Source organism: Hermetia illucens, chromosome 1 (genome assembly GCF_905115235.1).
Source record: "Hermetia illucens chromosome 1, iHerIll2.2.curated.20191125, whole genome shotgun sequence".
Classification (NCBI taxonomy): domain Eukaryota; kingdom Metazoa; phylum Arthropoda; class Insecta; order Diptera; family Stratiomyidae; genus Hermetia; species Hermetia illucens.
The window spans coordinates 216,478,315-216,505,323 of record NC_051849.1 but is presented as its reverse complement, the minus strand read 5'-3'; the positions used below and the strand labels follow the sequence as shown (position 1 = coordinate 216,505,323).

Genomic DNA, 27,009 nt, shown 5'->3' with positions numbered 1-27,009 from the left:
GCGTCCAAAAACACAACAGTCGGCCGGCAAAGTGATGGCGTCCGTATTCTGGGATGCGAATGGTATAATTTTCATTGACTACCTCGAAAAAGGAAAAACCATCAATAGCGACTACTACATGGTGTTATTGGACCGTTTGAAGGCTGAAATAGCGAAAAAATGAAGAAGAAGAAAGTCATCTTTCATCAAGACAAAGCACCGTGCCACAAGTCAATCAAAACGATGACCAAATTCAACGAATTAGGCTTCCAACTGCTTCCTCATCCTCCGTACTCGCCGGATCTGGCCCCCAGCGACTACTGGCTCTTTGCGGATCTCAAAAAGATGCTCCAGGGAAAAAGATTTGGCTCAAATGAGGAGGTGATCGCTGCTACTGAGGCTCATTTTGAGTCAAAAGACAAATCGTTCTACAAACATGGCATTGAAAAGTTAGAGAAGCGTTGGAATGACACTTGAAGGAGATTATGTTGATGAATAATAAAGAATTTTGCCGATAAAATGTTTTCATAGTTAGTCCCGGGACTTATTGAACGATGTGTTATACATACATAATATTAGGCAGAAAACATGACTTTCTAGATGAAACTTGTGAGGACAGATATCGACTCCTTCATCGCCTCAGTTAGCGCCTTGTATTCTGCCTCTGTCGTTGATAACGCCACAGTTCTTTGTTTCCTGGACTTCCAGCTGATCGCGGCTCCTCCCAGTGTGAATGCGTATCCTGTGTATGACTTCGAGTCTGTGGGATCATTCCCCCAGTCTGCGCCGGCATATCCGACTAACTTGTTCACTGGTCAATCGTAAATAGGTGCTAGATCCAGTGTTCCTTTTAATTATCTGAGCACTTTCTTTGCCGCGCCCCGATGTTCCTCTTTTGGATCCTCGTTGAACTGGCTCAGCACGCTTACACTGTGCGCGATATCCGGTCTCATCGCTACTGCTAAATACATTAGTGATCCCACTAGGTCTCGGTAGTGTGGATTCTTCGACGGTTTCGTCGGGTCTGTGGCTGCTTTCAACCTTGATGTGGACTTGCTGCTGTATTCTGCCGTGTGCATGTGGTCGTGCCGAATCTTTTCAGAAGTTCTTCGACATATTTCCTTCAACTCAAGCGCACATGTCCGTTTTCTTGTTTGATTTCAATCCCAAGGCAATATTTCGCCTCACCCAAGCCCTTTATCTGGAACTCTTGTTTTAGTCTCTTCTGCAGATCCTCGATCAACTCTTCGTTGTTCGGCTTTACTAATAAATTATCCACGTAGACTGCCAACAATAAAATTCCTCGTCCATGTCGACGTTGAAATAAATACGGGTCTGATATTGTGGGTTTAAATCTCAATTTTATGAGTACTGCGCATAGCTGCTCGTACCACTTTTTACCGGACTGTTTTAATCCGTAAATCGCCTTGCTTGATTTCCTTCTGCGTTTTCGCTGCGTTCGGTAGAATCGGCGAGTCTCTTCGCCCGCTGGGTATTATATCCTCCAGAGCTTCTTTCAGCGTCGCTGGAACTTCCATGTATAGCTCCTTGTCGACTTCTCCATGGAGATATGCTATCTCCACATTTATCTGGTGCAGTTTCGCTCCCACTCCAATTGACAATGCCGCCAGCAATGTAATGGTTTCCAGTCTTGCCACTGGTGCTGATGTCTCATCGTAGTCGAATCCAGGTCTTTGCCTAAAGCCCCTGGCCACTATCCGCGCCTTTCTGCGCTCGATTTTTCCCTCGGCATCTGTCTTATTTTTGAGCATCAATTTGGAGCATAAAGCGTCCGTATCCGTAAAGCGTTCAGAGCAAGGAAGAGTAATCCTTGCTCTAGACGCTTTACGAGCTCCCACGTCTCGTATTTGAGATGAGAACGTATCTCTTCTGCTATAGCACGCTTCCATTACTGCGATTCAGGTCCTTGAATCGCTTCTTCGACATCAATATCCACCATTAGAACCTGTTGAATTCTTTTTGATACTTGCCTATTGTAATATTTTCTCTTTTCTTTACACATACAACTTGAAGTCTATGTAATTGTAATCAAAATTTTTGCTTGCATTTTTCTATAAGTTAGTCTGAGCTAAACTCCCGAACCGCATATATCGATAACCCATAATATTTCATTTTCGCTTATATTCTATTCTTAGTTTTAAATAAAATAATTGAATTCAACCAATTGTTTTAAAATCTGGTGCCGAAACCCGGGAACGTAAGTCGGAATACCTTTATCGGAAGAAACGGAGTGAAAAAAAAATAAACATGGACATAACGGAACGAGCGGTTTATCGTGGGCAGTTAACGAAATTAACAAATAGTGCGTCCGAATATTTAAACAGCTCAGATTCCAAAAGTGATAAAACGGAAGACATTGATCTTATTGAAGACGAACTTGTGAGCTTTATCGAACGCATAAATTCAGTTTTGGGTACGTTACGAAAATGCAATGATGAAATTCGATCTTCTATAAAGCTAGAAAATGCCCAGAAAGAATTTGAAACGATTTACGAGTATGAGGATAAAGCCGCGAACATTTTATCGCACCTAAACCAGAGACTTAAACGGTTACGAAAATGCCGCGATAATCTTGACACTTCATCATCATCTAGCCTAAGTATTGAACGAAAAAAGGAGCACACATTTAGCTCTGCTAAATTGCCAAAACTTTCGTTAAAAGTTTTCAGTGGTCATCATGAGTGGCTCCCTTTCTGGGAACGCTTTCGTGTAGCGGTTCATGACCGAACGGGTTTAACCGGTGCTGATAAATTTAATTATTTATCAAATCATTTGGTTGACAAGGCGGCAGATACAATTGCTGGTTTTACACCAACAAACGCCAACTATGATTCGGCTGTTTCGTTGTTGCTGGAACAGTATGGAAACGTCGATAAGCTCGTCGATCATACGATGCAGCAGCTGATGAACCTTTCTCGAATAAACTCTTGTCATGACGTGACAAAATTGAGGAAATTATACACAGACATAAGAGCCCATACAAGGTCACTTACCGCACTTAATGTTCCATCGTCACAGTACTCTATAATGCTGAGAAGTTTAATTCTGCATTGTTTGCCTCATGATTTAGTGATCGATTTTCATAGGCTACATCCGAGTAAGCAAGATAAAGCTGCACGTTCAATCGAAGACGAAAATGCATCACTATCGGTGGGTATTAGCGAGCACAGTAGTTGTGGTGGTGATCAGCTAAATGATATTCTGTCATTTATTAAAGAAGAGATCTCCTCTCTCGAAATGGCCGAGCTGACAAATGACCGGAGAACGAGAACAACAAAAGTCGCAAATACATGTAAAACGGCTGCTGGGTTACTCACCACTACGAACATAGCTGAGTTTTGCTGCTTTTGCAAATCAAACAGTCATTTAACGGAAAATTGCAAAACGACGTTATCGCTTGCAGAGAAGAAGACAATTTTGAAAAGCATGGGGTATTGCTTTAAATGCACCAAAAAGGGACACAATGCTAAGCGATGCTTCAATAAACGTGTAAAGTGTTCTCTTTGCGGAAGTAATCATGCTACGTCTATGCACGACCCAACATACCGACCTAAAGCTAAAAATACAACAACAGTAGCACCTTCAACAACAACGGTAGCACCTGCAACAAACTCTTGTGGCTCAACAACAACATTGTATGCATCTGCCTTACTGCAAACAGAAGAGGTACTTCTTCAAACGGCTACTATTATAGCTTCGAGTAATTCAAGTTCTGTGCCAGTACGAATAATTCTAGATGGTGGCTCGCAGCGTACGTTTGTCAAAGAAAACATTGTAACGAAACTACAACTCGACACACATGATACCGTTAAGCTACGTATTTTACCATTTGGAGATTCGAATAACTCTGAGCCAAAGCTCTTTAAACGCGTTCGAATTAAACTACGTAGTTTACATTCAGACGTGCCAGAAATTTGCTCTACTGCATTCCAGTATGTTCGTAGCACAGAATTGGACATCCTTGGCCTTAAGTTAGCGGGTACTTCATATTTAAATGAAACGGAATTCGAAATCGGAATGTTAATAGGGGCCGATATTTACTGGTCCATAGTAAAAGACGACTTCAAAAGAATAACCGACAACCTTGTCGCCATTGACACCATTTTCGGATGGACACTACAAGGACCTATATCGACCCAAGGCACGTCAGTAACATCTACGAATCTCAATGTTGGTGTAATTGAGGACAACTCACTTGAATCTTTAGTTGATCGGATTGAACGATTATGGGTTGTTGACGATATTACATCAAATCATCATAAGCTTCAAGTGGATGATATTATCGAAAAACACATTCGGAAAAATGGCACGCGATATGAAGCATCATTGCTATGGAGAAACGACGAATGCACTATTGATAACAACCGCGGTGGCGCTCTCAAAGGACTTCGACGTTCATTGGTGAAGCTTAGTGAGGATCCGGAAAAGTTAAGGCAATACGATGAAATCATACGGGAGATGATTTCAAGTGGTGTTGCAGAAATTTGCGATGAAGCAGAAAAAACCAACGAACGGACTTAATTTATGCCACATCGACCGGTGTATCGGGAGGAAAGAGAGACCACAAAAACGCGTATTGTGTTTAACGCATCAGCACGATCTGGTGGTAACCCCTCATTAAACGACTTATTGTGGTCAGGACCAAACCTTTTACCAGACATATTAAAAATGATTTTGAACTTCAGGCTTGGCAAACATGGAATTACGGCCGATATCGAACGAGCTTTCTTGCAGAAAGCGCCCTTTTGAAATAGTGGGTATCGATTTCGCAGGCCCATTATTTCAAAAGGGCGCGAGGCTAACAATCGGTTCTTAGGCAGAGGTGAGAATGGTTGGTTTCCTGCCTTTCCTTTCATACGTTTGCAGAGTAAACAGCGATGAGTTATAGTCTTGACCGCTTGGCGAGCTTTGATCACCCAAAATCGGTTTCGCAGATAAACAAGCGTAAAATTTGTTCCACGATGAAATGTTTCTTCATGAGCTTCGATCATGATAAGAGACGTTAAGTGTGAGCTCTTCGATAAAATAACTGGATTTGTTCGATGAAATTCAGTTCCATCTGTTCCTTGTCGTGTTCTTCCATCTGTTTGTTACCAGGTGACATATCTGGTTGGCTCTCGCCTGTATCTGCCCTTGGACGTTTAATTGGCACAAACGACGTCTCAAGCGGTCGTTTTGCTCCCGGAGTTTCTTCTCCACTTGCTTTGGTCAAAAACATCATTGTCGACTACGCCATCGTGCTCTGAACGATCATCTTCATAATGCGACAAACCTTTGCGACTAGAAGCAAGTCTCGAAGCAACACTCGACGCGCTAACGTATCTGTATAATGTTTTTGGTCGTCCGGGTTTCCCAGTCTTTAGTTTTCTGGATCTTCCTCTTGTTCGTTTTGGCTGCTGATCCTTTTGACGCTCTCTTTGAACATCTTGTCTCATTTCATGCTCTGCTGGGTGGGTATATTCAACATCCAGCTGTGTACATCCATGACTTTTCATGATGTACTCTTCATTTATTGAAACATCTCTTGTAACCACAATTTTTTCTGTGTCATTTAATCTGTCTCTATGGTCCCTTTTCCAGGACAAACATCTTTTCACCAAACACTCGTAAATGTTTCAAGCCTGATTTTCTTTCAAACCACAATTTGAATGGAGTTGACCCTCCATTGATTCTACTGGGGCATCTATTTCTCAGGTAGTTTGCAGTTGTGATGGCTTCTCCCCCATATGTCGTCGTAAATCCAGCCTGAATTAGCAGACATCTTGCCATATCGACGATCGTTCTGTTTATGCGTTCGGCGACGCCATTTTGTTGTGGTGTATACGTCACTGTTAGCCGTCTCTTGATACCCTCGCGTTTCAGGTAATCATTAAATCGTTTGTTACAAAATTCACGACCATTGTCAGATTGTAACGCCTTAATTTTTCTTCCAGTTTGTTTTTCAACATAATTTTTGTACGTTTCAGACGTCTCAAATAGATCTTCCTTGCTCTTGAGCAAGTACAGTTCACACCATCCACTGTAATCGTCTGTAAACGTTACGAAGTATTTATTTCCGCCTTCCGATTTGATGATTATATCCAATAAGTGGGGGCTTCTTTCTTCTCTGGATATAAACGGCTTTGCCGTTAATTTTCCTCGATGACATACGTCACACGACGACATATGTTTCTCCAACGATTTTACACAATAGCTGATCCCTTCGATAAATTGACCACGGCGTCCATGTGCAAATGGCCTTCCCGTAGGTAATACAGATCTCCAATTCGATCTGCAATCATCTTGACTTTTCTATTCAGGCCCTTGATGATCGCGTCATCTTTTCTAAACAAAATCTCCCGATCGTTTCGAGTGATTTTCGGCACAGAAATGAGACGTTGCGCTGCCCAATGATTTGTACCACCGCAAATGTGGCATGAGTGCGTTTCTCCAGGTTTTGCTTTATTTTTTTTTGTCTGTCGTACTCTACCGTACCGATTGCCGGCATAGAGTGCGTTGTTATCTTCTTCCTGTTCCGTTGATTATCTACTTTTTTGCTCGCCTAGAATTTTTTCCGTCAGCGTCTCTGTATTTGGCAATTTGTCCTTGGACCTAATTGCGCATCTCCCATTCTCAAAGCTCGGTGGCAGACCTTTTAGTATTAATATCACCTCCAGTTGTTCTACTGCGCTGGTGAATGTATCCATCTTCTCACCAACCAGCCCCTTGGATGCGTGGACTGATTGCAACTTCCCAAACTGTCCCAAACTTCCTTCGATGTGGTACACTTGGGCACGATCTTCAATTTTGCATCGCCATTCGACAGGATAATATCGACCTCGATCGATATCGCGTCAATTCGCGTACTGTTGCATCACTTCCGATCGGAATTGGAATTTCTCCGCTGATATAGCCCCATCGGTCATGTTTTACCAGGATGAACTTCATTCACACTTGCCAGACATCGTAATCTCTTTTCTAACAATGCGCAATTTTCGACGCTCCATTTGAATTCATTTTTATAGGTTAGCTTTGCCAAGCGGGCACAATCTAACTTTTTTCATGACTCTTTCTTTTATTTTATTTCATAAAGTTTTATTTATTTATGCTGGGTTCAGTGAAATAATTAATACAAGGGTCCATCTATAAACAATATAGAATATTTATTCAGAGTACTTTTATACACACTTTAGTATGTCAATATATTACGCACGACTTGCTGCTCACGCTATGAGGGTCTTTGCTATACTACGACGGTGTAAAATGTAATGCATGTCAGTAGCTTGTATGCGCGATATGGATTTGCCGTAATCTTCTCATATGTGTGTGTACATGTGAACATTACTGTATCTCCAGCAAAGATAAATCTTTATGTTATCGACGCGTGGGTGCTTGTTGTGGGCGAAGGAGAACCCCTAATTTAAAAAATGTCCTTCGTTATTCCTTGAAAAGTTAACACTACAAAACAAACATCTTAATCAATGTCAAAGCTTTATTTCAAATTTTTATGTGCACTCGAAAATAAAGCGGAAAACGTAGCAACAATGGCGGAATTCTCTCATGCGATGATATCTCAATGATCACCAACTGGTTATTTGCAATGAAAAAAATGCGCCGGTACCAGACAGTGGGGGGTCGCTGGCATTTTCTTGAAAATCGACTTTACTATCAAGAGGGCGTTTGCTTCTAACAAAGTCTTCGTGTAGCTCGTATTTTTTCGCGCTTTCAAATGGGCTCGTCCAGAAGAAAATCCGTCTCATCATTCCTGTCCGGCCAACACACGAAAAATTCAAAAAGATTTAGAGCTACTCCCCGGGAAAATGGGTTCTGGTAGCGACCACGCTTGTCCCGTAAATAAGGATATCGTTTGTAGTTGAACATTTCATTGGTGGTAAGATTCATGCATGCATGAAGTATCTGAAAAGTATTCGTAAATTATTAAGGATATGTGATCATAGATCAGTTGCAGTGAAAGTCCTTACCGAGGTACACGTTAGTATCCATCCAAGGCCACAGAATAGAATTGCCTCCAATAGTCCCAGGACATAGAGCAAGGTGAATCCTTCGATCATAACACAATAGCATGCGAAGTATATTGTAAATGTACAGTTGATAGCTACCGACAGGACGAATAGGAAGAACCACATTCGATTCCTTAGTCCTACACAATTGTATATGAACGGACAATGATGGTCGAAGTAGGATACGCATCGGTTGCAAACTCTACAGTGTTTGGCTCGCAAAGGTCTCAAGCAACGGCAACTGTGACATAGTCGCGTGAGGATAACATTTCTTTTCTTCCATTTATCGAAATATGGAATCTGCTTGATAGCTCTGTAGTAGGTGTCCGAGTTTAAGGGAATGTATCCCGGATCCCGACGGTTCGCAATCACCCAACTAATCCACATGACTGCATTCCAGTAGATGAAACAATAATGGGACCGGCGCAGGATGTTCCAAGTAATTGGTATACACTGAAAAAATTGTATTTGTATTTATGTGGAAGCAGGAATTATTACAATTAGGCTTAAGCAAAGAATGTAAAAAAGGGGGTTGAAGATCTCAAGTGGCAATAATGAAATACTGGACTTCATTGGCAACGGAAACAATGAATCGCTGCTACAAAGTGCAGCGGTCTTGGATCAGGATCAGAGATTCTGTCCTGGATCGGGATCAGAGATTCTGCCCTCAGTCGGCGCTACTATGCAAAGGTAACTTGCACGAAGCAACTGTGGACGTGAAAAAAACAGCTGAATATAAAATCACAAAAAAACTCCTCCGTTGATGACAGGTGGTTATGAACTTAAGGACTTCCTCAAAGTGCAGGTGGGTAATGACACAATTGTACGCTGCATCATCAAGAGGTTCTCGCTTGAAAAAGTCGGAGACGACTTACGGGCTCGCCTAGAGTAAAATCTATTTATTAGACGCTGCCTCACTTCTAGCCTGGAAGCACCGTGATCAAAAGTGGTTACAAATGGTAATTGCAATCTTGGCACGGGTATACAATATATTGATCGTGAAACGACTCTGGCTGTAGGACCTATTATCACTTTTGGTCATGCTGCTTCCAGGGCAAAAATGGGTCTGGGTATTCTTTGTAAAGTTCTTCGAGGAATCAGGAGTCGTCTGCGATCTTTAACGGTTCGCTCACGATACGGGGGTGACATCCTCAAGGTGCTCGAGTGAATAGTTGTGACCCCAAGCTGGCAGTATATCTGTATTCTAGGTTATCGCCTTGAGGAAGCTTCTCGATCAAGAGCGAACCGCGAATGACCGGTGCACGTCGGAATACACAAGGGAGTCCCCAGAGACATCGGCAGCCCTCACCCGAGGTCAATCGGGTGATGCGAGGTGTAACTCTGCCGATGTGGTAGTTGTAACTTGTATCAAGTACCAGCCCCTTGGGCATTCAACCGGTATTAGTAGACCGAGTTGCACCGAATGAGTGCTGATCGGTCCGGGATCAGCTGAGCGGAGGTCAGCCCTCAGGGAACTAGGCAAGAGACTTTGTTCCCGAGGGCAGATCCGTTCCTGACTATCGACGAAATAGCGGGAAGGATGAAGAGTTGACTACGTTTGGGCGCAACACGAAAGTGCGTCGCTCACAAATAAAGAGAAAGCCCTGCAAAGCAATGCGGCTGCCAGTGTTGGGACCCAACTCCAATACCCTGTATCCCTGGCAAAAACTGACAAAATGACTAAACCTGAACAGGTGGATTCGGAGACAAGCCGAGGGAAAGTGCAGTCGAGTGTTCTTGCTAGAGCCGCGGAGTAAAGGTTCATCAGGCGAAGTGCGACATTGGTGAAACGCATGGGGTTGGGAACGTTCCTCCAGAATAACGTCAGCAAAGACGTCAAAAATGGGGTGATAGAACTGGAATAATTATTGGACCGCATTTTGTTCAACAGGCAGACATGGGCAGCAACAGAACACTGTTAGCGCTAAACGGATCGTTTACAGCCTACTGCAAAGCAAACTGAAACAAGTCGGAAAACCGGAAGCTAGACGCTTCAGGTATGAAAGGTTTTGTATATTTCTTTTATAAAGAAATTTTAATGTACTATTATTAACTTTATTTGAACAGGTATCGGTACAGAGGGTATTTCGGAGCCTAGGTACAATATAGTGGCAGCCCCCTGATTTTTTCCAGATTTTTCGGTTGGGTAGTTTCTGAGAATGGGTTCGTTAAAAAAATGGTCACTTTCAACCGCCCGCACTCCCCACCTTTTCAACAAATGTCAAAACTAAAAACGGCTTCGAAAAGTACTAACCGAGACCTTTAATTTGATACCCCACATGACTATATTTGATGAAAAAAAAATTTACACCCCCCTTTTGCATGTATGGGGACGCCCCCCCCCCCCCCTTAATTCCACGTAAAAGGATGTAACTCACTGTACGCGTGAGCGTTCAAAGTTCCCACTTTTCTACCAAATTTGGTGCCAATCGCTACAACCAGACAGACAGACAGTAAACCGATTTTAATAAAGTTTTGTGTTTACACAAAAGCCTGAAGAAGACTTTATCCAAGTAGTCTCCAGGGCCCAAAAAGGAAGACAAAAAAGACAAAAGGGAAGGAAAGAAAACTCTTTTTCCAACGCAAGTAGGTTACGTATTTACCATTACTAACAGAAAAGACGAGGACACGAAAAAGAGAATAAACTGTCGGCTCCTTTCATCAAACCGACGGAGCGCAAGATATTTGCCGAAGTTCTTAGTGAAATCCACTATAACATGAAGCCCGAAGACAATGGAATAAAAGTAACTTCAATACGGAAAAAGAGGGGTGATGGACATCTCGTTGAATCATTCCTGAAGATAACCAGCAAGAATACGTTCTTCAAAGCAGTCAAGGGGTTACTGATTTCTAGTCTTGGGCATATGTGCCCCTAAAAATCCCGAGACCTTGATCGCCTCAGAGAAAAAGTCGAAGTGAATGAAATCATGAAGCGTGAATACTCAGAGGTCACCAATTTCCAGATAGTTATCACTTCAGCTAATCCAGTGCTTATCAGCGAACAATACCGGAACAAGGGCCCGGCTTCATGACATCTTGACTTATCGGCTTAAGGTATTTGCCCAAGGCCCAGGGAATGGTTTTGTCTGGATTTGGTGTTCTTTAACGTTTACCTAACGCCGAATTAGATGATTCCGGATTTTCGACGCAGGATCAATATTCTGGGTACGAAGAGGCGTCATGAGAGTGAACATCATCGAAGCTCTTGGAATACGCAGAGTCGACATTGGGGGCACTTCGTGGGGTAATGGCGTTGAAGCTGCACTGTAGTAAATTCAATGACGAACCTGATGACGACCACTTGTGAAGCTTCCATACCCCGGAGGAGTCCTAACCGTGACAAGCTGTCCTGGTGGACGACGAAAATTGTCGGTCTACAGAAGGAGTGTCATACGCTTCACCGTTTGACACAAAATTTACATGCTCCAGAGAAGACATGCGCCACAAAGTCAGAGTACAGGTCAGCTAAAAGGAGACTTCGCAGTGCCACAAATAACAGCAAAGCTCGCGACTGGCTAAACCTAGTCAACGAAGTAAAAGGAGAATCGTAGGGACTCGGTTATAAATTTATCACTGGGAAAATCCGAGCTCTATGGAAACTCTGTCGAAACCCTGCATATTTAGTACCGACCAGATGGGCCACATTTCACGGGCATTGCTCCCCAGGCATCTTGTACGGGTTGATGTCAACAACGCAGAAGGCGTCAGGGGTTGCCCGCTTTTTCATTAGGAAATCGACCGAAGAGGCAGTCCGCATGTCGAGCTATCTTTTACGGACATTGAGGGAATATTATATTTAAGTGACCACTTCCTGTTCTATGTGACTAGAGAGAGCCAAAGGAGGATGGAGATCACGTCGGGAATAGGACGGGAAACTATCCTAAGACCGGACCTATAGAACGCTTGCTACGATAGTCTGCTAAGATCGACATGCCAGAAGAGTCGCACCTGGTCGGTTATGCAGATGACGTTTAGGCACTTGTTACCGGACGCACTATTGAACAGGCATAGCAGCAGCATACTTGCAAATTGATGCGACGGGTAAGCAGATGGATGACTATTTATGCTTTCAATCTTGCTCTGGAAAAACCGAAGTAACCATTTTGACCAAGATGAGAATCCCGATCCTGCCTTTCACATCGGTCGCAAAGAATATACTAAAGAGAATTGAAACCCTCAAATAGTTGCAGCAATGAAGTGCAGACCTTTTTCGAACAGGTGAACTGATGAAAACCACAATGGAAAGAATGAAGCGTAGCGTGATTAGCTTAAAGCTTGAAATCCTACCACGGTGCACCTTTCTTCAATGATGGGACTCAGAGAACCTAGCTGCAGTCGCTCCTACTACAGAAGGGTAACTCCCGTAAAGCTAAGACTAAAAACAAGCTGCTACTATTTTGTCTCTGTACATGTCTACATATTTATTTTAATTATAGGAGTCCGTTTGTTACAACGAGAGTTCGCCTTAGCAACAACACGGTCATCAAAGCTATCGACCAACCAAACTCCCCTAACAGGTTTGCCAGTCGTCAACATCGACTGCGCGAAATAATATATGGAACCGGACGGCACGTGCTTAACTTAATCTGAATGCTAGCAGTTCGGCGAGACGTGAGCCGAGGATCTTGGTTCTCATATATCTCCCTGTCAGGACAGCGATTTTATCACACGCCTTGACTCAGGAGTCTACAAAACTAAACCCACGCGGAGTGAACAACAATATTAGGAGTGATACCACCGAAGATTTCATTCCCAAAGGAGCTAAAATTCCAAACGACCTTATAAGGGAGAGGACTAACTCACAAAAAAAAATATAACCCGCGGGGAATCGACGGGGAAGGATCAGCTCTGAGCCGATTCGGACATCTACGCCGCGAGTGGCCCCCGTCTTCCTTTCTTACTCATGGGGGGCCAGATGGTATAATGGCCCTGCGGTGGCGCACACCACCCTGAAGGTTCACCCCCTGCCGCTTCAAACATAATGAGGGGAACCCTAGCTCGAACCGAAACTCCCGAAGTATGAGGAAACTTTTCCAACTCTTTCGGCTTTTCGCTCGCATCAGAAGGGCCCGACGAGTGAGGTGCATCAAACACAAATTAAAAATGGCGACACTCCATGGCCCACTGCGAAGTCCGCCGAGTCACGCTAAAAATGGTTGACAACAGTCGCGATCAGGAGATCATAATTAGCTGATTGTTAACTTGCCGCAGACTTTACTTTGTGACGCGCCAATACTACCGTCTGGCGCTTCCTGTGTTGAACGATTCACCCCCTTCGACAAGCCGACATTTTAGGTTATGTTAGTCCAACAATAGCCACGGCGGCAGATAAAGCAATGAAAGCTCGACGTTACTCGGCGCACTGGCGCCAGATACAATTCCCGTGAATGCCCAGAGGTAACCAATTTCCAGATAGTTACCACTTCTGTGAAATCTCGAGGCCAATTCCAAGCTACGGTGGAAGTCATCAAGCAAAATGCGAAGAAATTCCTTAACAGGGGGAAATCAAAATTGGATGGGCAGTACACAGGGTACGATTGCCCCACCAAGTGTTACAGATGCATGGACTATGGACAGACGTTTACCACTTGGGGGGCTAGACAGAAGGACGGTATGCCGTAGATGCGACTATGTAGATCAACAAGCGAAGATTTGCAATGAAAAAGAGGATTGCGTTCTCTGCTAAACGCGACTATGGGTTAGGGGCGGTGTCCAGTCTTCACGGCGGAACTGGAAAGGTCTAGGACGCGGTTATCATGATTACAAATGACAAATTAGCATTCACCGTAGTATAATCGCTCACCAGTTGCTAGTTTAGATGGCTGCGGAGATAAAAGCTGATCCAGTGCCAATTAGCGAGCAATACCGGAATAAGGACCTGGCTTCATGACATTTTGACTTATCGATTCAAGGTATTTGCCCAGGACCCGGGGAATGGCTTTGTCTGGATTTAGTGTTTTTTAACGTTTACCTAACGCCGAATAAGACGATTCCGGAGTTTCGACGGAAGCTCGATACTCTGGAAAATGTCGTTTTGGGTACGGAGAGGCGTGTGGAACGTCATGAGAGTGAACATCATCGAAGCTCTTGGAACATGCAGAGTGGGCATGGCGGTAATAGTGTGGTAGCTGACACTGTAGTAAATTCATTGACGAACCTGATGACTACGACCTGTGGAGCTTCCATTCTCTGGAGGACCCCAACCGTGACAAGCTTTCTATATGTTGGTGGAGAACGGAAATTGCCGACCAATGGAAGGAGTGTAATAAGCTCCACCGTTTGATACAAAATTTATACGCTCCAGAGAAGACATGGGCTATAAAGTCAGAGTACAGATTGGCTAAAAGGAGACTTCCCAGCGCTACAAATAACAGCAAAGATCGCGACTGGCTAAACCTAGTCAACGAAGTAAAAGGAGAATCGTAGGGACTCGGTTGTAAACTTATCACTGGGAAAATCCGAGCTCTATGGAAACTCTGCCGAAACCCTGCATATTTAGTACCGACCAGATGGGCCATATTTCACGGGCATTGTTCCCCAGGCATCCTGTACGGGTTGATATCAACAACGCAGAAGGCGACGGGGGTTGCCCGCTTTTCATTAGGAAACAGACCGAAGAGGCAGTCCGCATGTCGAGCTATCTTTTACGGATATTGAGGGAATATTATATCTAAGAGACCACTTCCTGTTCTATGTGACTAGAGAGAGCCAAAGGAGGATGGAGATCACGTCGGGAATAGGGCGGGAAACTATCCTAAGACCGGACCTATGGAACGCTTCCTACGATAGTCTGCTAAGATCGACATGCCAGAAGAGTCGCACCTGGTCGGTTATGCAGATGACGTTTAGGCACTTGTTACCGGACGCAATGTTGTACAGGGCAAAGCAGACTTGGCAAATTGATGCGACGGATAAGCGGATGGATGACTATTTATGCTTTCAGTTTTGCTCTGGAAAAAACTGAAGTATTCATCTTGACCCGAAAGAGAATCCCGATCCTGTCTTCCATATTGATCGGCGAGTTTACCATAGAGTCAAAACCAACGGTCAAATATCTTGGTTCAACGCTCGACTCGAAGATGAGGTTTTCTAACAAATCAAACCAGCAGCAGGCATGGTTGCTGTTGATGTCTACAAGATGATATGTATCGATACTGTAATGAGGAAGCGGAATCTACAGAAGATTTGTGACAGAATATTTTCGTATGAGTGTCCTGCCTATGGACAAATCATACGTCAAATTTTTGATGCTGGTTCACTTAAGTTACAGCGGGTAGCATTACATCCCCCCAGCCATACATAAACGAATATGGAATATTTCGGTATTCGATTGACTACTACAGCCTGAGTGCTCATACCTTCAAGAATACTGTACTTGGCAAACTGGTCGTCCATAGGATGAATTCTTCGCACCACCTGTGAAATATAGTGGCTACTTCATCGACGGAGAACTAAAATATGATACCGAGGAAGGCACAAATTATTGCCGAGTGCTAGCAGGCGTCTCTCAGGGATCGGTGCTGGATCCACTCGGAGGGACCAGAGGGAGTAAAAGTCGTTGGTTTCGAGGACGATAAAGGCTGAATATAAAGAAGAGTTACTGCGGCAGATGAAGCGATCCGGAAGATCTAAGGTTGGTTTGAATCACAAAATGAAAGCAGTCCTAATAACATCAAAGTAGAAGTTAGAAACCAATTAGACCATAAGAAACAAGGAGGCAGTCAAATACCTACTAACAAATATCGGTGGACCTAGATACGCTCTCTCAAGTCATTAGCTCGATCTTTTTCTATATCGAACTGCTTCACTATTTTCTCGGTTAATCAGCACCCAGCTCCTTTTAGACCGTTCCCTTAAACCAAAACCATAACTTCAAACAGTTGGCCAGGGATGAAAAAAGTTTCTTAGTAATAAAGAGGAGGGGGGAGGGGGTTAGATATTTTCTTGTTATGGCTTTTACCAAAGGAACTCCAAACGCAACGATACAGATAAACTTGAGGTGTTTTAGTGATATCGAGAGAAAATTTGGAACCAGGGTGAAAATTATGCGGAAAACCTGACTTAAAAATGAAACGACACCCCATTATCCTTCTTTTGTTGAAATCTATATTTCAGGCCCCGGTGCAAGTTTGCAAGCAATTAGTAAAGACCCACGATAGGTCACCTTTGCAATGCCAAGGCTAAGGTAAACCTCATCTCCAATATGGGCCTGGAGGGATGTCAGGAGTAATGGGTGCTTCAAGGTCGCACCTCATACAATCCGTAGCAAATGAGAATCAAAATGGCTGCGTTTCATTACTGACATTTTTCCGAAATGTTTGGGGGGCGGGGGGGGGGGGGGGGTGAGGAGTTTCGATAGAGGAGTTCTGCGCTTACAATGGACCGTCATTGATGCACTGGTTCAATAGTCTCAGAAAAAGCGGGATAAGGCACGTAATTTTTCACATCATGTCTCGAGGAAAGATAGTGATGAGCACCCAGACCACTCTCTGAAATGGTTACCGCAGTTGGGTATCCAAACAGTTCTGAGAAATTGCTTGCCTTATCATCATATTTTTTAAACAAAAAAGCCATAGGGATTGGGGGATCCTAAATCGGAATCTACATGATGTCGCACCGGATCAAATGGAGAGCAACTTAGTCTCACTTTTTGGGTCTCCTCTTTTTGGACTGGAACCAAGTATCTCAAGAACACTGTGACAGCTTACAATTTCGTCCAGGGCACAGGCAACTCATCAGACATACGTTGTTTTTCCGAACATATACGGGTGGTGGACTTCGGCGCAAAACCGGGATGTCTGGAGTTCCTTATTAAGGCAGACCTAGACCGGATACCGGTTGTTGTGCCGTTGATGATGATGATGATACGGGACATTTAGCATCTGCGAACCGTTGCGGTCGTAGTGCTCTCAGCACAGAGGTAAGGAAACGTTTGATGAGTTGCCTCTGCTCTAGACTAAATGCTAAACCGTTTACGTATGCTTGTTAACCGTAATTTAGAAAGGTATATACCACACGGACTCATCTGGTATGCTTTACGACAATACTTCGTGCCAGAAGAACTCGTGCGCTGGGTTCAATTGCTCTACCATGATCCGAAAAGTAAAGTTCGAAGTATGGCGGGTGTATCAAAACCGCTTCGTGTCTCTGTTGGAGTTCATCAAGGAAGTGCCCTCTCACCACTCCTCTTTGTCCTTGTTATGGACACCGTCACACGGGATATCCAACGTCCAGCGCCCTACACACTGCTTTATGCAGATGATGTTTTCCTAGCATCTGATAGCAAAAATGATCTCGAGCAACTTGTTCAAAAATGGAATGATCAATCACTGTCAGCAGCAGTGATCTGCCCAGAACTGAGTGATTTAAATACCTCAGGTCAACGCTATCAGCCAATGGAGAACTACGTTATGAAATTGCTTCACACATTAACGCAACTTGGATGAAGTGGCGTTCCACAACTGGTGTCCTTTGTGATCGACGTATCAACGAACGTCTCAAATCTAAAATTTACCGGAATGTCGTCCGTCCAGTTGCTCTCTATGGTTCTGAGTGTTGGCCGACCATAAAAGACAATGAACGGCGTCTTGCGGTAATGGAGACGAAGATGCTACGTTGGACTAGTGGCGTTACACGTTTAGATCACATCCGAAATGAGGATATCCGCGATCGTTATGGGGTTGTACCGATCGTTGAAAAGTTGCGAGAGAGGCGTCTTCGATGGTATTGTCACGCAATTCGTGCAAACGAAAATTCACTTGCCAAGATTCGTCTGAACATCGAAGTCGATGGTAAACGACCAAAAGGCAGACCTAAACAACGGTGGCTTGATACGCTGGATGGGGATTTGAAAGCCTCGAGATTGCACCCAGATCAGGCATTCGATAGAGCCAAATGGCGAAGCCGATCACGACGAGCCGACCCTGCTAGTGAACGGGACAAAGACTGAAGAAAAAGAAGAAGGATAAGCAATTACTTTATTGATAGTTACGGTTAAACTTTGTCCACGAAAGCACAAATAATTGACTAAAGTAGTATTGGTCCTCCTTCATCGACATATGCGAGGAAATGTGACTAATACTGAAGAGAATCTCTTTGTTGCAATCGTTCAAAAAGTCCTTTCTCTGGCTTCCAAGGGAGGAGGGTAATCGGGCTGAGCTCTGGAGCAAGTTGGTCTTCAGAATAAACTTAAATCCTCCAACTGGATACCGCTAGGCAGCTAAGGAGAAGAGAGAGTCGATCGACAGAGAACTTTCTTTACTATCGGGGTTCCTGAGCTGGATATTAAAAGGGCCACCGGCTCTACTACGGGCCTGAGGTCATCACATCACAGGTGTCATCTCTTAAGTGAAGGGGGCATGCAGCCCACGGCATTCCCAAGTAAATTTATAGCATTGTAAAGCAGCCTCTGCATTAACCAGTTGACGCACCAATAATGCAAGACATTTATATACGTCATACAAGAGTTACCGATAATATTTCTTCTTCAATCCCGGAGTACGTGGAGGAATTTAATATTGTCTCAAACGAAGAACTAAGCCAGCGCACTGGCCTGACAGTCGTACGCACTGTGGTAGGAAGGCACAAATGGCAATGGATAGGTCACACATTAAGAAGGGACGACGATTGCATTGAAGGCTTCGCCATGCAGTGAAATCCACTTTCCGAAGATGACCAGCGAATAGCTCGCCCCAGAAGTTCAGGGATCTAAGAAGAACGTGGAGGAAGCTGGAGCGCATTTCAGGTCACCACGAACAATTGCGGTAGGTGTGGTTGACGCGCTATACCCCACCAAGGGGTAAATATCATCCATATATATATACAGGAGCTATGGATTGCTGATGGAGAAATTAGATGCTTAATTTTTCGATATGCTGAACTGTAGTGCGCTAATTAAACTGCTAGACACTTCTCCTAAATTGCGGCGCTGTCCACTCAATAAGTCAAAGAGGGGGGAAAAACTATGGTAGAACTGGGATTTGGCAAAACAGAGGAGAATGATAAGACCACTCCACAACCGAGCTGAGAAGTCTGATTCAACTGCTGCGTGGAATCCGAGCAAAGAGGCTCATAAAGCTCTAGAGTCGGTCGATCGGTCAAACGACAATCATGGAGACGCTTTTGCGAAGAGACTTGAGGCGACTTCAAAGTTGAAGGCAATCCTTGTCAAAAAATCGAAGCCAGGCAACTGGGCAACCTATGCTTACAGAGCAGTAGGTATACCGAAGGCGCTGAGGAAGCGGAAAAACATTTGCTTTAAGTGCATGTCCCATGCAACCAAAATGCGGATCCTAAAGTTTAGCTCAGGGCTCACACATGCATACAGCTCCTATATTCCTGCTTCAATAATAAAGGGAATGGATGCCTTGGGTCTACATATTTGGAATATACATCGTGCAAGTATGTGGACAACATGCCTATCAGAAAGGCAAATCCATGATGATGTCCGAATGGAACACGCTTTAGGGGCATTCATGGACATCGAAGGTGCTTTCACTTATCCCTCATTCTCGGAAATTTATGACACGGCGAGCCCCCCGCTGTTAATCGGTAGGATTCTTCACATGATGCAGTGGAGAAAGATCTACATATTGATTGGACGGAAGTTTATCGAGGCCGCTGCTATGCCTCCTGATAATGGACACCACAAACAATGGAATGGAGATTCTGTTGGCACAAACTCTCATTATTTAGGAGTACATTTTGACTCCAAGCTAACGTGAAAGCATCATATCCAAAGGTAGTACCAGAAAGCCTGTAGGACTGCGATAATTAAGCCCTGGACCATATATCCATAATAAAGCCCTTTTTAATTTATGCACGCAAGATCTGGTGTACCAGACTGAACTTTGCTAACAACAGGAAGCTGCTGACGCAGATTCGACGGCTAGGTTACTCAATTATTTCTGGAACATAAAATACTAGGCAAGCCTCGGCGCTCATTCATTAGGAGCTGAAACGAAAATCAGCAAATAAACAGTCATGCGTCTATCCGGAAATCCCTTGGCAAACATCAGGTTCCTGATATATGTGTGAGGATACTCGAACGTCTCCAGTAATGAGGAAGCTGGCAGATAGGCTTGTCAAAGGTCTGGATCCACAATGTGTAATGATCTAATTGAGATAGGAGATCAGGCCGATCATCCTGAGTGGCCGATAACGACCTAGAGGGCAGAGCTATCCCAAAAATCTAAACAAATTGGCAAAATTGACCGTGAAGGTCTGCCCACAAAGATTGAAACTCTATCAAAGTGCTCGGTCGACACGTTCTTGCACGCCTCTGTGCTAGCCAGGCTCGGGAATGTGGGGGGGGTCCTTTGAGCGCTTTGATAGAGTTTCAATCTTTGTGGGCAGACCTTCACGGTCAATTTTGCCAATTTGTTTAGATTTTTGGGATAGCTCTGCCCTCTAGGTCGTTATCGGCCACTCAGGATGATCGGCCTGATCTCCTATCTCAATTAGATCATTACAAATGGCGCCCAACGTGGGGCCCAACATTTCCTGGATTCAGGCTTAATTTATTATTTACAGGTTTCCTGAATCAAGTGGAAGATAGCCTATTCCGGCTCACAACTTCGTTTGGTGGTGTCGGATAGAGAATCAATAGATTCTCAATATTGTTCCCGGCTAGGCTCCACGTACACTTGGCTTCAGATTTCTAGTTTTAGGTTTCACGCCTTTTTCCCCGAAAGCAAGTGTTCCTAAGCCTCATTTTCCTTTCCCACCTTGTAACGTAGAGTTTCCTGTCCTATCCTTGGTAGTATACCATGAGAGCTACTCGTTTGTTGCGTTTGTCTTGAGATTTAACGTCTCGTAGGTGATTGCCTTCCAGAAGCCTCTGGATCTACGGACCTTTGCGGCTATAAGCTGAAAGGTATTGCCGTCCGAGCTTCTGAGGAGTGTCCTTCCCTACCTTTATGTGAAACGGTTATCTCTTCGTTTCAGAATTTGAAGAAAATTAAATATTCTTTCTTCTTCGTATGGTTGAAGTGACGGGTGAGATGGATCCTTGATGGAATACGGAGGTAGTCGGCTATATGCTGTGCCGTTCCGTCCTCAATGATTCATCTTCACTTTGTTCTCTGACTCCAGACGAGGAAGATTGAATTCTCGCGATCCCTTTTTGGTTTGTTATTTTTATTTAATATTCTGCGACGGGGAGCAACTCGATTGTTGTCTCTTTATGAAAAAACACTGTGTGTGGAAGTTTTCTGCACACAGATGGAAAAAAATTTATGAGGTTGGGATGGCATTTTGGTCATCCGAGAGTTTTGCGGGAGTTGACTATGGAGTTGACAAATTAGAGAGAGGAAGGAGTCCTCAGAGTACATTTTACTGCATTTTTGGTATTATTTGGCTGTTGTTTTTTTTTTTCTTTTATTTTTGCTGGGATTTTCCGGGTTGTCTGACAGATAAATTCGGTTTTTTGTTTTGTTTTGTCATTATTCATTTTCTTTTTCTTCGCATTCAAAATGTCCGAGAATGAAGGTGACCCAATGCCGCATGGAGATGAACGAGGGGCAGGGGCCTGGGCGTCGACACATAATCGAGGGGCGCGAACAAAGCATCGTTGCCTTTCGGCAACCTGCGAAGACTCTGCTTATCCAGCGACAGACAACACCCAACAGGGTACTTCTAGCACGGCGACTCAGGTTAGAGGACCATATGATGTGACACCGGAATTACCGTCGGTGTCATATCTAGAAGCTAGATTAATGTCGCGATTAAGCATGTTTGTGAAGGAGGTGCTGGACGAGGAACAGCGTTCTTCTACGCTTAAAAATCCTCCGAGAGTGGATCGCCCCCCGGCACCTGTTTCTCTTTCATCGCCATTACCCCCATTAACTCTCCCTTCCAATTCCTCAGGACGACTACGCAGCGTGATGTCCCCAGACAAAATTACTCACATCATAAACTCGTGGGGTTTAAAATATGACGGCTCTGAGGGATCTTTGCCAATAGAGAAGTTCCTTTTCAGAGTCGAATCTTTGACTCATTCGACTCTGCAGGGGAACTTTTCTCTTCTCTTGGAGTTCGCCTACACCTTGTTCTCTGGGGAAGCGGCTGACTGCTATTGGGAGTATCGGCAAGGCAACCCTGACGCGCAATGGACGGATCTGCGGGACGCTCTCCGAGATCAATTCCGAGCTCGTTTGCCGGACATTGATCTTTGGGAGCGAATTCGGAGCCGGACTCAAAAGGATCGGGAACCCTTCAATGAATTTTATAAGGACGTCCGACGTTGGGTGTCCCGACTCCAACAACCGCCTAAAGAAGCTGAGTTAGTGGAGACTCTACGGCGCAATCTCCGGCCGGAAATCATGCGGGCTATTTTCCCCATTCACCTAGCGACAATTCGTGAATTGCGTGAATGGGTTGAAAAGTTCGAGAATGAGCAAGACCGCTTGGCCGTACGCCAATTGGCTAAATTTTCGGGTCCGAAGCGACATTTGTCGGAAGTGGACGATACCGAACCTTCTGGCGTACGCAGCAGCTCGAGTCGCCATGTCATGCTCGAAGCAGAGGTCGAAGCAGTACAGCCCAGGGGTTGTTGGAACTGTGGGGAGTTAGAACACCAATGGCAGGATTGTATGGGGGAGTTGCGTCGATTTTGCTACGGTTGCGGAACTCCTAATATCATGAAGCCACAATGTCCTCGTTGTTCAGTGCAAAAAAAAAACTGGACAAATCGTTCCCTCGGGGAAGGGAGTCGCAAACCTCATATGCCACAACAACACTAGTCTCCGCGACTCTCGGTCCGCCTATCGTGTTGAAGCGTTCCGATAAACCAGATTTGACCTACCCGGATTTGACCCCACCACCCATTGTTTCAAGGAAACCGATGCTTTCCGTTCTGAGGCCGTTGCACGTAAGACTGCAACAATATCAAGCGGCCAGAGGACGGATCTTCGGAGTAGTAGAGATGACGACGAAAAAACCTAAGTGCTCAACTCTTCGCTTACGGCACTATTGGATGCGAATAATGCGTAACCGTCGTCTTTACTACTCTGCCATTCTCACGAGTCGGCCCAATAACGACATTCGCCCGTATGCGGATGTCACAGTCTTGGGTGAGCGTGTTTCAGGACTGATTGATACCGGAGCCACTGTAAGTTGCTTAGCTTCGGATTTCGCCCGGAAAATTATTAACGACGGTCGGTACAAGTGGGAGAGATTACGCATCGATCTCAGCGCAGCTGACGAGACTAGCCACTCGACAGTAGGCAGAGTGTCAGCTGACATCACGTTTCGTGATCGGACGGAATCGATGTCGTTCCTCCTTATCCCGTCGTTAACGTATTTGTAATGATAGGAGTGGAAATAGGAGATCAGGCCGATCATCCTGAGTGGCCGATAACGACCTAGAGGGCAGAGCTATCCCAAAAAGCTAAACAAATTGGCAAAATTGACCGTGAAGGTCCGCCCACAAAGATTGAAGCTCCATCAAAGTGCTCGGTCGACACGTTCTTGCACGCCTCTGTGCTAGCCAGGGTCGGGTCCGGAGACTTACGGCTCCACGCGCGCGGTCGAGCCGGTTTTTTTTTTATTTTCCAATTTAGCTCGCGTTCTGGTTTTCATTCGATAGGTCGTCGCGAAATCCTACTTAAAATCGAATTTAAAATCCGGTGCGGACCCACGCATCGGAAAAGGCACGTTGTTTTAAGTAATGAAGCGTGAGGGATCAAAGCGCTCAAAGGACCCCCCCCCACATTCCCGAGCCTGGCTAGCACAGAGGCGTACAAGAACGTGTCGACCGAACACTTTGATAGAGCTTCAATCTTTGTGGGCGGACCTTCACGGTCAATTTTGCCAATTTGTTTAGCTTTTTGGGATAGCTCTGCCCTCTAGGTCGTTATCGGCCACTCAGGATGATCGGCCTGATCTCCTATTTCCACTCCTATCATTACAAATGGTGGGGCTAAAACTAGCATTTGGTACCCGGCCGTTAAGGCTGTCAAGTCTGCTCTGAAGGACGAAATCACAAGGATTCACACAATCGAATGGAGAAACCTAAATTCCTGCCAGAGGAGCAGTCGTATTTTTTTGTCCATAAGAAGTAGATCATGAAAACCCTAGTAGGGCCTCTAGCGGAAAACTGCTTTTTAAACTACCACGTTGGAAAAATTAGGGCCTAGCCTAGCCTAGCCTAGCCTTCTAGCCAATGTGAGGAAAAGGATGAGACGGTCCTGCACTTCATATCCAACTTGCTGCGGCTTAGAAGCCTCAGATCTCAGACAAAGATACCTCGGTAAGACTTTATTCAGCAAAGAATTGGCTCATTCTCTGCCTCTGGGAGATATTCTTAGATTCGCAAAATCCTCCATTTAACAAAACTAACAGAAACTAACGAATTACGCCTCCAGAAATTGCTGGCCGAATCAAAAGCCTACGATAGATTATTAAAAACTAAATTATTCGGCAAAAAGAGTGGGGTTGGATAAGGGCATTGTGAATTTGAAATAGAGGCGGATCTTGGAGTTGGTCCTATTGGAATCTATGCATTTGGCAGTTGCTTCCGGTAAAGCTCGTCTAAACTTGGTGTTAGCGTTGCGCAGTTCATTGTTGTTAGTATACGAGGGTGGTCTCAAAAGTTTCCGACCTCAACGTGGAGATGGCAGCACTCGCTAATAAAAGCTGGGAAATCTGGGCGCGCATCTTTTGACAGATACTCATCAAAATTTCAGCCATTTTGGACGCGCGATTTTTGCGCTGGGAAAAGGATGGCGACTATTTTTTGAGATAGTCATGGAGCTACCTTAATCTTTAATCTTCAACAGGAAAAACCATTACAGGGGCATACCACGTATCATTACTCGTCAGGATAAAGGCAGAAATTGCAGAAAAAACAGCCACATTTGAAGAAAAAATCTGTTTCACCAAAACCATGCGTCGTCCCACCGCTTTGTGGTTGCCATGGCGAAAATCCACGAATTTCGGTTTGAACTGCTTGACCACCTTTCCACATTTCAACCCTAACATTCGGATTAAATGATTACAGCCAATGCTACGATAACGTCGTCATGGGTTTCTGGCGATAGATGCGATGAAAATTGTACCCCAACTAAAAAAGCTGTCTATTTCGAGCTCCGGAAACAACTTCAGGTTTTGGTGGTCCCCCCTTTCTCTATGCTCTTGACGGTCCAGGCGAGATACTACTGAAGTTAGCGAAGGTCGGTTGGGACTTATTCATGGCACCATCCTAGTCTGGGAGTGGAGTAGTTTCTTTTAGAGTAGGGTAGGTGAATGCGTTTACGCACAGAGGGTTGGACTCCCGCAACAGACGTAGACGATCACTTCTTGGTACTGCTTACCACTTTAGTTTAGGTTTAGCTCTTGACAGTCATTGGAAAAAAAGGATAATATGACTTTAACAAATGGTTTAATTCACTCACTTACCCTAATCATATACATAGGATATCCCCACAATAACACTGAAAATAAAAACAACAACAGCGGTCCCTTCGAATCTCCAGCTCCTCCAAACAACCAACCCCAAATTTCTGAAAGAGGTGGAATCCATCGGCTCTTCTTTTTCACTTCATTACACAGCAATTTAACCACGTCATTATGCCTGTGACTTTGAGCCAACATTATCGGAGTCTTCCCGTTCTTATCTCGAGGCTCTAACTCCAAATTACTCTTCTCACAAAGAATTCGAACACATGACATATTCCCCGATAGACAGGCCAAATGTAAAGGGGTTGATCCGAAATTATCTGTTTTCTGTAGATCGACTCCGCTATACATTAGTAATCGCATCAAATCTGCATGACCTTTGTAAGCTGCCCAGTGAAGAGCTGTGTCTCCATTGATATCGGTCAAATGGTTCAAAGCACCCATTCCTAGTAAGAAGGCGGCCGTAGCTGTTCTACCATACATACAAGCTGTCATGAGCGGGGTAAGTCCCTTGAAATCTGCTGCATTCACTGCCACTCCGGATTGAAGGAGGACTTGAACGACTGCCACATGTCCTTTTCTGCAGGCCCAGTGGATAGGGCGGGGTCCTTGAGTCCCCAAACATGGTAAATCAACAGGCGCGTTTCTTTCCACCAAATACCTCATCATTTCAACGTTGCCATCCAGGGCTACCCAATGAGCAGGGGTATATCCATGTTTATCACGGGCTGCCAACGATTCCAAACCAAACTTCTCCACCATGTTCTCCACATCGGCAACTTCACCATTCTTTATTGTATCAAAAATATCCTCGACATTCGCCATGACTTCAAGATTTTCGGAGAGGATGCTGTTATCACGCTGCTCTTGTATGGGCAAACGGTCAACTTCTTGATCGGTATGTGCGGCACTTTCCTCTTCAGCCACCATATTACATGAGGCAGTCAGGGGTAGCGCCCAGACACTTCGGGCGGCCCCCGGACTCGGGTGTACCTTGCTGTTCTGCGTTCTGATGCTGTTTTCGGACGCCACGTTATAAGGAAAAACGATAACGATACCGAGACGTAAGTTTTTTTTTGGGAGGGAAGTTGGTTAAAAAGGATGTTTACGGAAATTCAATAGGGATGAGTGTTGATTCGTACTAGAAAGGACTACAGTAAACTGGATGACATTTACTGTACAGGAAAATCGATTTTTTCGAGAAGTTTTTAGGGACTTGCGCATTTGTTGGATGCAATTAAACGAAGGTTGAAAAGTTTGAACTGAATGTTAACTGCCTAAAATGCTTGTTGTAATCGTCATTAGACATTTTTTTATTCGAATAATCAATACACGTATATCAAGAATTATTTACAATGAGGAATAAGTTGAAAAGCTAGGTTTTTTCCTTATCCAGGTCTTGGAACGTCCAGGTCGTTCGGGGCTTTAGCCCTCGTTGAAGAATGACGGGATGGCGGGGGTGATTTAAATCTTGCCACGGTGTCCCGGAGCGAATGCAGAAACCCAGTAGTGAAAGAGGCCGACCTGGTATCGAACACAGCATCGCTAGGGTGTCTCGAATTCTCCCCGTATACCAACTCGGCGGAACTCGCGGCAAACTCTTCCCGATACG

At 44.6% G+C, this 27,009-nt stretch overlaps 2 protein-coding genes across 2 annotated transcripts; one reads left to right on the top strand and one right to left on the bottom strand.

Moving 5' to 3' along the window:
- Positions 1–2,247: 2,247 nt before the first annotated feature.
- LOC119647319 lies at positions 2,248–4,521 on the top strand. The gene has a single exon (XM_038048248.1). The coding sequence runs from the start codon at positions 2,248–2,250 to the stop codon at positions 4,519–4,521; it is 2,274 nt and encodes a 757-aa protein (XP_037904176.1).
- A 2,932-nt stretch (positions 4,522–7,453) lies between these two features.
- Positions 7,454–26,558, bottom strand: LOC119647057 (probable protein S-acyltransferase 23). The gene is made up of 3 exons (XM_038047813.1): positions 25,398–26,558; positions 7,962–8,453; positions 7,454–7,896 (listed from the first exon to the last, which is right to left on the bottom strand). The coding sequence occupies exons 1-3, from the start codon at positions 26,325–26,327 to the stop codon at positions 7,705–7,707; spliced, it is 1,614 nt and encodes a 537-aa protein (XP_037903741.1). The 5' UTR covers positions 26,328–26,558; the 3' UTR covers positions 7,454–7,704.
- Between the last annotated feature and the right edge of the window lie 451 nt (positions 26,559–27,009).

What these genes read in the sequence shown, in the direction of transcription:
- LOC119647319 (XM_038048248.1), top strand. Translation starts at nt 2,248, where the DNA reads ATGGACATAACGGAACGAGCGGTTTATCGTGGGCAGTTAACGAAATTA.
- LOC119647057 (XM_038047813.1), bottom strand. Translation starts at nt 26,327, where the DNA reads ATGGTGGCTGAAGAGGAAAGTGCCGCACATACCGATCAAGAAGTTGAC. An exon ending in ATCCTATGTATATGATTAGG is followed by an intron (nt 8,454 to 25,397) that starts GTAAGTGAGTGA and finishes CAATTTTTTCAG; the next exon opens with TGTATACCAATTACTTGGAA. An exon ending in GGATACTAACGTGTACCTCG is followed by an intron (nt 7,897 to 7,961) that starts GTAAGGACTTTC and finishes AATACTTTTCAG; the next exon opens with ATACTTCATGCATGCATGAA.